At 41.9% G+C, this 14,907-nt stretch overlaps 1 protein-coding gene across 12 annotated transcripts in view; it reads right to left on the bottom strand.

Annotated features, from left to right (window-relative positions):
* TRAPPC10 (trafficking protein particle complex 10) overlaps nucleotides 1–14,907 on the bottom strand; it is a 507,189-nt gene that overhangs the window by 12,593 nt on the left and 479,689 nt on the right. For 11 of the 12 annotated variants that reach the window (XM_033941690.1, XM_033941689.1, XM_033941691.1 and 8 more), the window contains one exon: nucleotides 1,756–1,933. In XM_033941690.1, coding sequence (XP_033797581.1) covers nucleotides 1,756–1,933 — 178 coding nt within the window. Of the gene's footprint in view, nucleotides 1–1,755; nucleotides 1,934–14,907 lie in introns of those variants that run through there. The other variant, XM_033941700.1, reaches the window with a different exon arrangement.

Here is a 14,907-nt window from a genome sequence, read left to right as displayed (position 1 = left end):
TCGAGGTCGAACGGTGTGGGGGAGGGGGCGGACCGCCCCTTTGGATCGGTACCGGGAGGTCACCCTGTATGGCAGCGATGAGCCCGGGTCCGATGGTCTGCATGAGCTCAACGAATTGAGCTTCCAGCACGGACCGTAGCGAAGCCGATAAGGAGGGATCCGCACCGAAAGGGGGTCCTCCTGCACGGGTATCGCGCTCCTTCGAGGCCGAGTGCTTCTGCTTAGTAGCTTTCGGCACTTTGATGACCATTGGTGGCACTGTGGAAGGAAGAGGTACCTGAATCGAGGAGACCGGGGCAGGCACCGACGTCGAGCTCGTGGATGGTGTCGGGGCGAGCGATGCCGGTTTCACCACGCTCGATGCAGGAGGGGTCGATGCCGGTTTTGCCCGAACCGGGGAGGTATCGGATGAAGTGGAGGCTGAGGGATCCTTAGCTGCGTCCATCTTGAACATCGATTCCCACAATAGGCAACGCCGCTTGAATGAGCGTGCCGTAAGGGTAGAGCAAGGCCTGCATGATTTCGGAATGTGGTCAGGGCCCAAACACTGCAAACAGCGCCAGTGATGGTCCGTGAGTGAAATCGCGCGTTGGCACTTGCTGCACTTTTTAAACCCGGTGATTGGCCGGGACATAGGCCGGAAAATCTCCGCCGCGAGGTCGAAGCCAGTGGGCCTGAGCCACGTGGCCGGCCCGTTTGACCCGCCGGAGGAAATAATCTTCTTTTTTTTTTTTTTACGAAAATAAAAGAACTGTTAACTGTAATTAAAAGAAAGCGAAAACGCGGACAAGGAAGGCAAATTTAACTGAATTCAGCTAGCGCATGATGAAGTTGAACTTCTCAGCTCCGCGGAAAAGAAAGAACTGAGGAGACACGCCCGGATCTCCGGGTAGGAAGGCACCGGCGCATGCGCGGTGCGGGCATCTAGAAACTTTAAGTTTCTACAAGCAACACGTGCTTGTGAGACGTCCGTACCGGGGCTCTGTCTGATGACATCACCCACTAGTGAGAATACCTGCCTGCTTGTCCTGGGATAAAAAAACATTACAAATAAACTTTGCAGAATTTTACAATATTGTGCACAGAATTTTTTTTTTTTTAATTCTTTATTCGTTTTTCATCTTACAGCAAAAATATATATTAAACATTTATCAATAAATACATCATTTGAAATTTTATCATTTACGATACTAATAGATAAAAATTTTATCCCATCCCTCCCTCTCTTTCAATCTGACATTGTGCACAGAATTTTTAAAAATATTGCACATTTTTTCCCTGGAGTAGTGGAGAGGCAGTGAGAATAAAATGAAACAATCAGATGCTGAAGACATGCTGGGGATACAAGGAGGAATGCAGCAAGATAAGTAAGTACTGAAAATGCTTCATACACTAGGGCCATGAGACAGAAGGGATAACAATTACCATGCTGGTTTTAAAAGAGGTTTGGACAAATTCCTGTAGGAAAAGTCCATAAACTACTGTTAAGTCAGATATGGGAGAAGCCACTGCTTGCCCTTAATCGGTGGCATGGAATGTTGCTACTATTTGGGTTTTTACCAGATACTTGTAACTGGGATTGGCCTCTGTGAAGACGGGATACTGGGCTAGATAGACCATTGGTCTGATCCAGTAAGGCTATTCTTATGTTCTTATCCACGCTTCCACTGAGTTTGTTCTTAACTCTTATTGGGAAGGACTCATTAATCTTATTTGTTATCAGACAATGTTTTGGAAAGTTTCCAGACTGCCTACCTTCATACAGGAGCTTAGTAGTACAGTATCCATTAGACTCCATTAATGCTTCATCTTTATCCACTTCTTGGAGCTCTGATAATCGCATAATAGAGACTTCCAGGGAGCAGAGAGAACCGGTCTGACAATACTCTGCACCCAGAGGAGGAAAGATATCCGCTTTTACACTGTACAAGCTCTAAAAACAAACAAGGAGTAGTTCAACAGTAGTCCTCTGGTAGCTCACAGGAGCCACAAGACCTGACTAAACCTTTAATTGATGGCTACTGATAGAACTACTGCCTGAATTTAATATTAGACTTTTTTTAAAAGATCTGCTTTTTTTTGAAATACATTTTTTGATACATTTCAAAGCTGTTTTAGATGGTTTTAGTAGTGATGACATCATCAATGACATTTTTGGTGGGAAAAATGCATTTTTTAAACAGTTGAAACAGCCTTCAGTTAGTGATTGCTGTGGAACCGTGTTTTATGCCAAATTCGCTGGTTTTCAGGTATTTTTAGTGCTTCTTTATGTAAATTTAATCAGGAACTGTTTTTAGTTTCACATGCCTTGTGTGTATCAAAAATATCTGAATATACAGTATCCAAAGTTAGAAAGCTATTTTTTGTACTTGTAGGTGATATATATGGGAATTTGCACTTTTTTGTTTTGTACAGCTCTTATTTTTCAGATTCTGAAACCCAGTAAGCTGATTTGGCTTTGATAAGTTAATTAGTATTGTATTTTTTTTTCAGTGCTTGGACAGGCTGTTACTGTAAGGAGTGGTACAATTTAAGAGGTAATTCTACCAGCTTTTCTTAGCTTTTTCTTTTTGGTTTGTTTTAATTATCATCCCTTGATTTTAATTATGGTTTTGTGTTAATTTTTAATTATGCTGTTTGTTCTTATAGGTGGATGTGTATATGATGTCATCTATATGTACAGTGGTACCTTGGATTACGAGCATAATCCATTTCAGGAGCATGCTCATAATCCAAAATGCTCGTATATCAAAGCAAGTTTCCCCATAGGAAATAATGGAAACTCACTTTGATACGTTTCCCCCCCCCCCCCGAGGCCAGGGCGCTGCTCCCCCCCCAGCTCGCAAAGTCCCCCCCCCCCGCGTAATCCGGCACCCCCCGTGAGAACAGGCATCCCCCGCCCGACCAACTTTAACTCACCCCCCTCCCCCGTCTGACACCGGCACGAGAACCGCTCCCCCCCCCCGCGAGAACAGGAACCCCCCGCCCGACCAACTTTAACTCACCCCCCTTTGGCACCGGCACGCAGCCCACAAGTGCTGGTGGCGCTTGAAGATCTTCTTCTTCCCAGTGTCTGCCGGCTTTGAGCATGCATCTGCATGGCCAAAGGGGGTGTTTGGCCGGTGCCAAAGGGGGTGTGAGTTAAAGTTGGTCGGGCGGGGGGTTCCTGTTTTTGCGGGGGGGGGTGCCGATTCGAGCGGGAGGGGGCCCTTTGTGAGCGGGGGGGAGCGATGCCGGTTATCGGGGGGTGCTCGCAAATCGAGTCAACACTCGGTTTGCGAGACACGTTTTGCGAGAATGTTTTGCTCGTCTTGCAAAACACTCGCAAACCGGGTTACTCGCAAACCGAGGTTTGACTGTATATCAAACTCAAGATTTAGCTAGTAATTGATGCCCCTGATACAGACGCTACAACGCTGAAACATGTTGGGCAGGTTTTGAAATCATTTTGAAGTCTGAAATCATTCTGAAGTCTACCTGGATGCCACAGAAAGTCCACGGAAGAAGGCCCACGAAAACAAAGGCAATGGAGAAAAACAGTGGAACTGGACAAGAAGCTTTCCAAAGAGTCAACAGGAATGAAGTCAAACGACGTTTATTATAACCCAAGCATGAATAATAGTAAAAACCCGACAAGTACTGTGTTTCGGTGTATCAAAACGCCTGCATTAGGGGTCACTAATAACATAATTTTATAAATAACATATATAAAAAATAAATATCCAAAAACATATAAAAGAATGAAGAAAAGGGTACCTTAAACACACCTATAGGACTATACTTCACTGAAAATGATAAAACATCAAATCTGTACAAATAAAAAGGAATGCAATGAATGAATATGCAAAATAAATATTACATAAGAAAACAATGCATACTGCATAAAAAGAGTGCATGAAAAAGGTTACATGAATAGAAACGCATATATAGAGGTCACAATTAACAAAAGAATAAGTACTGATATGCCATAATTCAATATGTTTGCAAAACAGGTTACCTTTAAATATAAACTACATAAATTAAAACTTGAATGTAAACATGAATCTTCCAAATGTTTGCCAAAATATACATCGTCTAATACACCTTACATAAATTGTAAAATATGAATCTTCACAATGGGGCTTGTCAGCCTCAGCATTTTCGGTTGGCCTAACCAACGTCAACAAAGGCCTATGGGACATTATATCAATCTGACTCTGGAATGTTGATGCAGATAGACCCTAAATGCTCCCGCACAGAATTCACATACATTAAGCATCCAACCACACTGGATTGTTTATCAAGAAGATATATCGGCTACTTGAATGGGACAAAGAAGCCAGAGACTAATTCCATATACTGTAGGGATATTTCCGTATTCACACCTGAGGTTAGGCCTCCATGATGTCACCAAGCCTGAACCATTGTTTCAAGAATCTCTCTGCAAGCAACTTTCAAGTATGTATTTTGCAAGAAGTAAGAAGTACACAGCTTTGCAGTTTCTGCCTGATGCATTATGGGGATGTACCCGAATGTTGCTATTCAAGGGCATTCATCTGTGCTTTAATAATGGGACAGTGTGAATCTTGAAGAAATTCTTATCTGTCTAACGGCCCTGGGTCTTCCAGCATATATGATACTTTATACAGAAAGGCTATTCATCAAGTTCTGTTTCTGGATTGGTCCGAGGAAGTCATCTGATGAGATTCAAGTAAAGAAAGGTGCTAATTAATTAATAATTAGTTGGTCTGTGATAAGGTCCGGGGAAGCTCAGATCTGCTCACAGATGTTCTAATTGTAAACTTTTTCTTTCAATAATTAGACCTGTAAGTTACCTTGTGTGATTCTCTGCCTAAGAGATAGAAATTCGGACATTTAAAAACTGTTCTGAACTTAGCACAGATAAACGGAACTCATTGCTGATGATTTATAGCCTCATCAAGGATTTTCAACACGTGTAACTTTTACAACGGTATTCCTGACGTCTTCCAGCTGACACGAAGTTTTCTTCCACCTAATTGTGCCGGAGAGGCTAATTAAGGGTGAGCATACGGAAATTACTTTTATTAGCTTGGGAATTAGATAGGAATCTATTGATAAAGGTAAAGGGTTGAAAAGTTACCTGGGTGATAATATAATCATTTGTTAATCAGGGATTATTATTATAAGGAATAGTGTGTGTGTTTAACAAGAAGTTTTACTTAATTGTCTAACCATTAGATTGTGATAATCATGTACTGAGTTTCATTTGTGTAATTAGATATTTTGAACAATATTTAGATTCTGCAGCTGGCTTGTGAATTATATTTTTCTATTTTCATAATAAAGATATTTCTCATTAGCCTGGGTTTTGTGTCGTATAATTAGACCATGATATTTGGACTTGAATAAGAGGTTATGGTTTTCTCTAGACCACTTAACAGAGATATAACGTGTTTATATTACTGCTAAGTGAACCATAAATCCTTCTACAATACCATGCCTGCAAGTATTACATCTTCCTTATCAATTAACCATTGTTTCAAACAATTTACAAATTATAAACAGAAAGATACTGGGAAGTACAATAGTTTCTATATTTAGAATAAGATTCCAAGCTATAAAAGCCTCCTCTCTGCAACATCCCCCGCTCTCTCTCTGGAACCCGAAGCTGGGAAAGTCACCCTCCCCACCCCCCTTTTTCTCTCTACCTCTCTCTTTCTTTGTCCTCACAACACCTATTCAGGGAAACTACCTCTTCTCTATCATAAATTGTAATACTTAATTGTAATCTTTATGACTCTTGCTTTTCTGTAATATTAAGCTTATTTCTGCATAATATATATATTCTTTAAACAAGCAGTCTTAGTGGTCTTTGTCAGTAATTTTACTTCCTACTGAATCTTCAACAAGGGTATCGAACCTGGGACCTGGCGGATTGTAAGGCCGCTTCAACATTACCCTTCCAAACCTCACATTTGGGGGGCTAAACTTTACAGGGCTCTTTTACTACGGCGCGCTAGCCGATTTAGTGCGCACTAAATATTAGTGTGTCCACAGAATATAATGGACGCGCTTGCATTTAGTGCATGCTAAATTGGCTAGCGCGCCTTAGTAAAAGACCCCCAATGTTCCTAATGCCAAAAAAGAAGGAATGATGAATGCAATGCAAAAATGCTACCATGTATCAACTGTGGAAAAAAGGAGAAAAGAAAGACATAGAAATTACTGTACCTCTACATGGATGTAAAAAAGGCGTTAAAAGATACTAAAATAGTCCAAAGCACTCATATATTTAAAAGTCATATATTAAAATCCCAAAGACGAAATAAACAATATAAAAACAAAAAAAGCTGAAATGGAACGAGAGACAATGGGAGCTCTCTATCCAATATGGAAATACTACAGAAAACCATAAATTATGGAGGATCTCAATCTGAGGATTACAGAAAAACATATCCAAACATATAAAAGGGTTTCCTTTAAAAGAATGAGTAACATATAACAAAATGAGCCCCACAGTAAAAAAAAGTGCTAATTAAAGCATAAAGGTAAAATCCCAAAGCAAGAAAAAAGTGTCTGGTATAGACCATTACGGCGTGCCCTATTCAGCGTGTTAAACAAGAACTATTTCAAGAAATAAAAGGGACATTCTAAATACTGCAAAACACTTACTAAACACGTTGTTTATGCGAGCACAAAAAAAGGAGAAAGTGGCCTAATAAACTTACCCAAAGCACGCTGAAAAGTCAAACTCGGTTTTGAAAAAGTCAACTGTAGAGTGGAAGTGAGAGCGGCAAGGGGGGAGGAAGGGAAGGAGGGGGCAGTGAGAAAGGGGGGATAGCAGGGAAGAGTGGGGGAAAGGGGTGTAGATGTAGCACTTTTTGACTGTGGGGCTCATTTTGCTATACGTTGCTCGTTTTTTTAAAGGAAACCCTTTTATATGTTTGGATATGTTTTTCTGTAAACTTCCCATCCCCTCCGCCGCTGCACATCCCGCACCCCTCTGACCCTTTCATTTCTCCCTCCCATATGAACCCCGATAGCAATCCGAAATACCTGGAAACAAACGGCAGTGTTGGCAGCACAGGCTGCATAGCGGCGGGCCCTTCTCAAGTCCGGGCGTTTCTCTGCCACATCACTGATGATGTCATCAGCAACGCGGCACAGAACGGCCGGGCGTGAGAAGGGCAGGTCGCGATGCAGCCTGTGCTGCCATTTGTTACCAGGTATTTTGGTCTTGTGGTTGGGGTTCGGATGGGAGGGAGAGATGGAAGGGTCGGCAGGGGTGCAGGGGGGGGCAGGGAAAACGCTGCTGCCGGCAACTAGGGCTTATTTTCAGGGGTAGGGCTTATATTAAGACCTACCCCAAAATCATGCTAGGGCTTATTTTCAGGTTAACACGGTATGTTTTGGCAAACATTTGGAAGATTCATGTTTAAATTCAAGTTTAAATTTATGTAGTTTGTATTTAGAGGTAGCCTGTTTTGCAAACTTTTTTTTAAATAAATCTTTATTCATTTTTCATCTTTCAATAAGTGTAAAACATATTAAAACAATTGACATTAAATACATCACTTGAAATTCTATCCTTTATAATGATAATATATAAAATTTAATCCCTCCCCTCCCATCCTTTCAGGCTCATATTCAATTAAATATATCACTTAAACATTCTTCCCAAAGTCATTATGCCATTGTATAGATCCATGGTGAGGCCCCACCTGGAATACTGTGTGCAATTCTGGAGGCCGCATTATCGCAAGGATGTGCTGAGACTGGAGTCGGTGCAAAGAATGGCCACCCGGATGGTCTCGGGACTTAAGGATCTACCATACGAAAAACAGCTTGACAAATTACAGCTATACTCGCTCGAGGAGCGCAGAGAGAGGGGGGACATGATCGAGACGTTCAAGTATCTTACGGGCCGCATCGAGGCGGAGGAAGATATCTTCTTTTTCAAGGGTCCCACGACAACAAGAGGGCATCCGTTGAAAATTAGAGGCGGGAAACTACGAGGTGACACCAGGAAATTCTTTTTCACTGAAAGAGTGGTTGATCGCTGGAATAGTCTTCCACTACAGGTGATTGAGGCCAGCAGCGTGCATGATTTTAAGGCCAAATGGGATCGGCACATGGGATCTATTCACAGGGCAAAGGTAGGGGAGGGACATTAAGGTGGGCAGACTAGATGGGCCGTGGGCCCTTATCTGCCGTCTATTTCTATGTTTCTATGATACCTTACTACCGGCAGTTGTACTGGCTACCGATGGAAGCACGTATAAAGTTTAAGTTCGCTTGCCTCTGCTTTAAAGTACTATACGGACTAGCCCCTAAATACATAACCGACCTTTTCTTCTTCTCAGCCAACAGACACAAGAGAAGCTCACACACGAACTTTGTTTCCCCCCTAGTTAGAGAATGTAAACTGAAAAAAACATCATGAACACCTTCTCTCACATCAGGCAGCATTATGGGGTAAAGATCTAGAACAATTGCTTTTGCCCACTACTTATGAGGAATTCAGGAAGCGCCTAAAAACATATCTGTTCCTGAAATATCTAGACAGCTGACCTGTACATCTCTTTCTCCTCAATACGGTTCTCTTGACCTATTAACCACTTTCTTTCACCTCTTTTAAGTTCTATCAATTTGTACCTTCTTTTAATCTTTTGTAAACCGCATAGAACTTCACGGTACTGCGGTATATAAACTGTTATTATTATTATAGAGTAAAAATGGTTATCTATTCATTGCAATATTTAGTCAATGGCCCCCATATTTCTTTAAAATTATTATAACTTCCTTTTTGTAGCTATTGTTCTCTCCATTTTATAAATGTGACATAATGAATTCCACCAGAAGTTATAATTTAGTTTATTCTAATTATTCCAATTACTTGTGATTTGTTGTATGGTGACTCCTGTCATAATCATTAAAAGCTTATTGTTTTCTGATGAAATTTGGCTCTTTGTTCTCATTGACGTACCAAATAAAATCGTATCATATGATAATGCTACATGATTGTCTAGTAAACAATTAATTTGGGGCCAAATTGATTTCCAAAAGGCCATGATGAAGGGACAAAAGAATAATAAATGATCTAAAGTCTCTACTTCAAGATTACAGTGCCAACATCTATTAGACTTAGAGCTATCTAACTTTTGTAATCAAATTGGGGTCCAAAATGCTCTATGTAACAAAAAGAACCATGTTTACCTCATAGATGCGGACACTGTACATCTCATCCTCCAAGGCCAAATTCGTGGCCATTGAGATGCAAAAATTTGATGCTTAATCTCAATGCTCCAAATGTCTCTAAGACCAGTCCTTGTTTTTTTGTTCATAAATCCAGATATCAATTTATACCACTGTGCGGCCTGGTGTCCCAGAAAGTCTGCCTGAAAGCAGAAGAACTCCAAACTATATTGATTATTAAGGTTTTTTCCATTCAGGGAACCCCTCCTGAATGTCCTACTTCAGTTACAACCATCTAAAACTTTGTGATTTATTAAGACCATATTTATGTTGCAACTGTGAAAAATCAAGCAGTTTACCATTTGAGATAACATCATCTAAAATCCGTATACCTGCTATAATCCAATGTTTCCAGACGACTTTAAATCCGCCAATTTGAATCTTGGAGTTTAGCCATATAGACTGATTTGTTGACTTATGTATTGGGATAGGTGTTAAATTACATTACATTACTGATTTCTATTCTATTCTACCTTGCGGTTTAAATACTAACATATCGTAATGTTTTCTTTATATACTCTAGGCATCTTGAAACTGAGAACGTGAGATAAATGTAGAGGAAACATGAGTCGCCATTCCAAATACAACCAATCAGGGGTATTTTCCATGAGCTCTGGGAGGACCCAATACATACCCTGGCGTAAAATATAGGCTTGATGGTACCTATAAAAATTTGGGAAATTTACCCCACCCTCCATAATTGGTTTTTGTAAAGATACTAAAGCAATTCTAGGCATTTTACCCAACTGGGAAATTATTAGGATGCTCTGAAATACTTGCAGGAAGCAGAAAGTTGAAAGCTCAAAGACATGAAGAATCTAAGTTATATTCATTGCGCTACAGCTTCAGCCTACAGCTGCCTTTTAGTGCTCTGTCCTCAGCGCCCCACAGCTATTAGTTATCCTAAATGCAGACAGGGCAAGCTCAATTACACAGCTGGGAAGATTAGATATTGCAGAAGGAGGATTAAAACTTAAGAAAATGTCCAGGCACAAACTCACTAGCCAATCTTCAACCATTAATATACCTTCAGGAAACTAGTGCAAAGGTCTGCTGAATATTGAACATCACCAGAATGTTGACAATCCTAATCTCCTTAGTTTGGAGCATAACTGTAAGGTCATTGATACAGATTTGGACTTAAAATGTTTTGCAAACATTTAATTATGGCATATCAGTCAGTACTTATTCTTTTGTTAACCGTGACCTTCTCTGTTTATGCATGTCTATTCATGTAATCTTTTTCATGTACTCTTTTTATGCAGTATGCATTGTTTTCTTATGTAATATTTATTTTGTATATTCATTCATTGTATTTCTTTTTATATCTACATATTTGATGTTTTATCTTTTCTGTGAAGTATAGTCCTATAGGTGTGTTTAAGGTACCATTTTCATCATTCTTTTATATGTTTTGGGATATTTATTTTTTATGTTTTAATTGTAAAAATTTTTTAATGTTATTAGTGACCCTGATGCAGGTGTTTTGATACGCTGAAAGCACAGTTACTTACCGTAACAGTTGTTATCCAGGGACAGCAGGCAGATATTCTCACACATGGGTGATGTCACCGACGGAACCCCGCAGCGGACAGCCTCGAAAGCAGACTTGCTTGAAGATCTTTAAGAGCTTCCGAGTGCTGCATCGCACATGCACGCGTGCCTTCCCGCCCGAACTAGGGGGCGCATCTCTTGTGAGGATCCTCAGTTCAGATACCTAGCTAAGAAGCTAACCAGGGGAGGTGGGTGGGTTGTGAGAATATCTGCCTGCTTTCCCTGGATAACAACTGTTACGGTAAGTAACTGTGCTTTATCCCAGGACAAGCAGGCAGCATATTCTCACACATGGGTGACCTCCAAGCTAAACAGAAAGGGATGGAGGGAGAGTTGGCAATTTAAGAAAAAAAGATTTTGCAAAACAGACTGGCCAAAATGGCCATCCCTCCTGGATAAGGTATCCAGACAGTAATGAGAGGTGAATGTATGAACCGAGGACCAAGTGGCAGCTTCGCAGATTTCCTCAATAGGAGTTGATCTGAGGAAAGCGACAGATGCCACCATAGCTCGAACTTTATGGTCCTTGACTCGACCCTGCAGAGGTAGACCAGCCTGAGCATAGCAGAAAGAAATACAAGCAGCCATCCAGTTGGAAATGGTTCGCTTCGAGATCGGACGTCCCAACTTATTCGGATCAAAGGAGATGAAAAGTTGAGGAGCTGTTCTGTGAGGTTGAGTGCGTTGCAAGTAGAAAGCCAAAGCACACTTGCAGTCCAAAGTATGAGGCGCCACTTCTCCAGGGTGAGAATGAGGTTAAGGAAAAAACACTGGCAGAACAATAGATTGATTGATGTGAAATTCTGAAACCACTTTAGGCAAAAATTTTGGATGAGTACGAAGGACCACCTTGTCATGGTGATAAACTGTGAAAGGTGGGTCAGGAACTAAAGCTTGCAACTCACTGATTCTTCGAGCAGACGTGAGCGCAATGAGGAAAATCGCCTTCCAAGTGAGATACTTGATATGAGCTTTATCAAGCGGTTCAAATGGAGGTTTCATTAGTTGAGCTAATAAAACCATGTTGAGATCCCAAACCATCGGAGGCGGTTTAAGTGGAGGATGAACATTAAAGAGTCCTTTCATAAATCGGGAAACTACTGGATGTGCAGAGAGAGGTTTCCCATCGAGAGGCTGATGAAAAGCAGCAATAGCACTAAGATAGACTCGGATAGATGTAGACTGAAGTCCAGATTGCGGTAAGTGAAGTAAATAGTCCAAGACAGAAGCCAAGGATGTAGACATAGGCTCCATCTGACGTGTGGAACACCAAGCAGAAAATCTAGTCCATTTCTGGCCGTAACACTGTTGAGTGGATGGCTTTCTGGAAGCAACCAAAATATCTTTAACAAATTGAGAAAAATGTGAGGAGTCTGTTAGGCAGAAAGGAACCAAGCTGTTAAGTGTAGAGACTGCAGATTGGGATGAAGTAAAGATCCCTGACTCTGAGTAAGCCGAGAGGGAAAAATCGGTAGAAACAAAGGCTCCCTGGTGCTGAGTTGAAGTAGAAGGGAGTACCACGGTTGTCTGGGCCACCGAGGAGCTATCAGAATCATGGTGGCATGGTCTGTCTTGAGTTTGACAAGAGTCTTTAAAATCAGCGGAAATGGAGGGAAGGCATAGAGAAATTGACCCATCCAATCCAAGAGGAAAGCGTCCGCCTCCAGATGTTGGAGAGAGTACATCCGAGAGCAAAACTGAGGCAGCTTGTGGTTGAGGGGGGACGCAAAAAGGTCTACCTGTGGAGTCCCCCATCGAGTAAATATTTGACGCAACGTGGGGGAATTAAGTGTCCATTCGTGAGGTTGCAGAAGACGACTCAAGTTGTCCGCTAGACAGTTGTGCTGACCCTGAATATAGACAGCTCTGAGAAAGATGTTCCGATGAATTGCCCAATGCCACAGATTCAGAGCCTCTTGAGACAGGGAGTGAGAGCCTGTACCCCCCCGTTTGTTAACATAATACATGGCCACCTGGTTGTCCGTCCGGACAAGTAATACTCTGCTGTGAAGAAGGTGTTGAAAAGCTTTGAGAGCATTGAAAATCGCTCTGTGTTCCAACAGATTGATATGACAAAGGCGGTCCGCCAAAGTCCAGAGACCCTGGGTACGGAGGCCGTCCACATGGGCCCCCCATGTATAGGTTGACGAGTCTGTCATGAGAACCTTGTGATGAGGAAGAATGTGGAACAGCAAACCTCTGGAAAGATTGGAAGAGAGCATCCACCAGTGGAGAGACCGCTTCAACAAAGGAGTTTCTGTAATTTGTCAGGAAGGCGGGTCTGTAGCTTGTTGCCACTGAGATGCCAGGGTCCACTGAGGAATGTGGAGGTGAAGTCTGGCAAAAGGAGTCACATGAACCGTAGAAGCCATGTGGCCAAGCAGAACCATCATTTGTCTTGCAGAAATCGATGGAAGGCGAGACACCTGATGACAAAGGCGAATGAGGGTATCTCTTAGCTGGACAGTGTCTAGAGTGGCCCCGATGAACTGAAGAGACTGAGATGGGGTTAACTGGGATTTGGGAAAGTTGATCTCGAACCCCAGACTCTGGAGGAACACAATAGTCTGTTGGGTCGCTGCAATAAACCCTTGAGAAGAGGAAGCTTTGATAAGCCAGTCGTCCAGGTATGGAAAAACTTGAAGACCCTGAGAACAAAGAGCAGCAGCCACTACCACCAGACATTTCGTAAAAACTCTGGGGGAGGAAGCGAGTCCGAAAGGAAGAACTCTTTACTGTAGATGAAGATTTCCCACCTTGAATCGAAGGTATTGACGAGAGGCCGGATGAATGGGAATATGAGTGTAAGCCTCTTTGAGATCCAGTGAGCACATCCAATCTCCCTGATCCATCAGGGAGTACAAGGTCGGCAATGAGAGCATCCAAAATTTCTCTTTGACCAGAAATTTGTTGAGGGCTCTGAGATCCAGAATGGGTCACAAGTCTTCTTTGGAACCAGAAAGTAACGGGAATAAAAACCCCGGTTCCACTGGGAGAGAGGAATCTCCTCGACAGCTCGAAGGCAAAGGAAAGCCTGAGCTTCCTGGAGAAGAAGGGGAAGTTGCGAGGACCTGGAAAGACACTCTCTTGGAGGGTGATCTGGAGGAACTTGAAGCAGGCGCAGAGAGTATCCCTCTCGGAGAATGGTCAGAACCCAGAGATCCGAAGTGATGTTTTCCCACTGGGAATAAAAATGGGAAAGATGACCTCCAATGGGTAGAAGAGAATTCGGATGCAGGGAGGTTGGAATGCTCAAGCTGGGAACGCCAAAAAGACTGAGCCGGCTTGGTGGCTGCAGGAGTTTGAGCCTTCTGCTGATGCTGCTGAGGGCGTCTAGGAGGAGGTCTGGAGAAAGATGGTGTTGTTTTCTGAGGACGTTGTGGCTGTTTGTAAGCCCGAGCAGGAGGAGTCTTGGACTTGGGTCGAATCAAAGATGCAAAGGAGCGCTCATGTTCTGAGAGGCGCTTGGTGGCAGCCTCAATGGAGTCATCGAAAAGTTCATTCCCTTGACAAGGCAAGTTTGCAAGACGATCCTGCAGATTTGGATCCATGTCAACTATGCGCAGCCAGGCAAGGCGACGCATGGCAACTGCAAAAGCAGAGACTCTTGAGGAAAGTTCAAAAGCATCATAGGATGCTTGCAACATGAAAAGCCTCAATTGCGATAGAGTTTGGAGGATTTGTTTAAACTCTTTTTTAAAAAAAATTAATTCTTTATTCATTTTCAAAAATTCATTAAGTGTTAAATATATTCATTCATATTAACAATAAATACATCACTTACAAACAATCATTGATATATTTCATAAACTCTTATCCCTTCCCCTTTCCCATCCCTCCCTCCCATATATTCCATTTTCATATAAAAACATATAATAATAAACTTCCCCCCTCCTTATACCTTAAGTTGATAAATATAAGGGAAACAAATTCAAATTAATCTTTACAATACTTTGTCATTGTTTTCTACACATCCTGAAACTTCTTAAAATATCCCCGTTGTAATGCAATAAACCTTTCCATTTTATAGATATGGCATAAAGAATTCCACCAGAAGTTGTAATTTAATCTCCTCCAATCCTTCCAATTATATGTAGTTTGCTGAATGGCAACACCAGTCATTATAAGTAGTAATTT

The sequence above is a fragment of the Geotrypetes seraphini genome, chromosome 4, assembly GCF_902459505.1.
Source record: "Geotrypetes seraphini chromosome 4, aGeoSer1.1, whole genome shotgun sequence".
NCBI lineage: Eukaryota > Metazoa > Chordata > Amphibia > Gymnophiona > Dermophiidae > Geotrypetes > Geotrypetes seraphini.
Note: the sequence above shows the minus strand (reverse complement) of the source record. Positions and strands in the feature narration are given on the sequence as shown.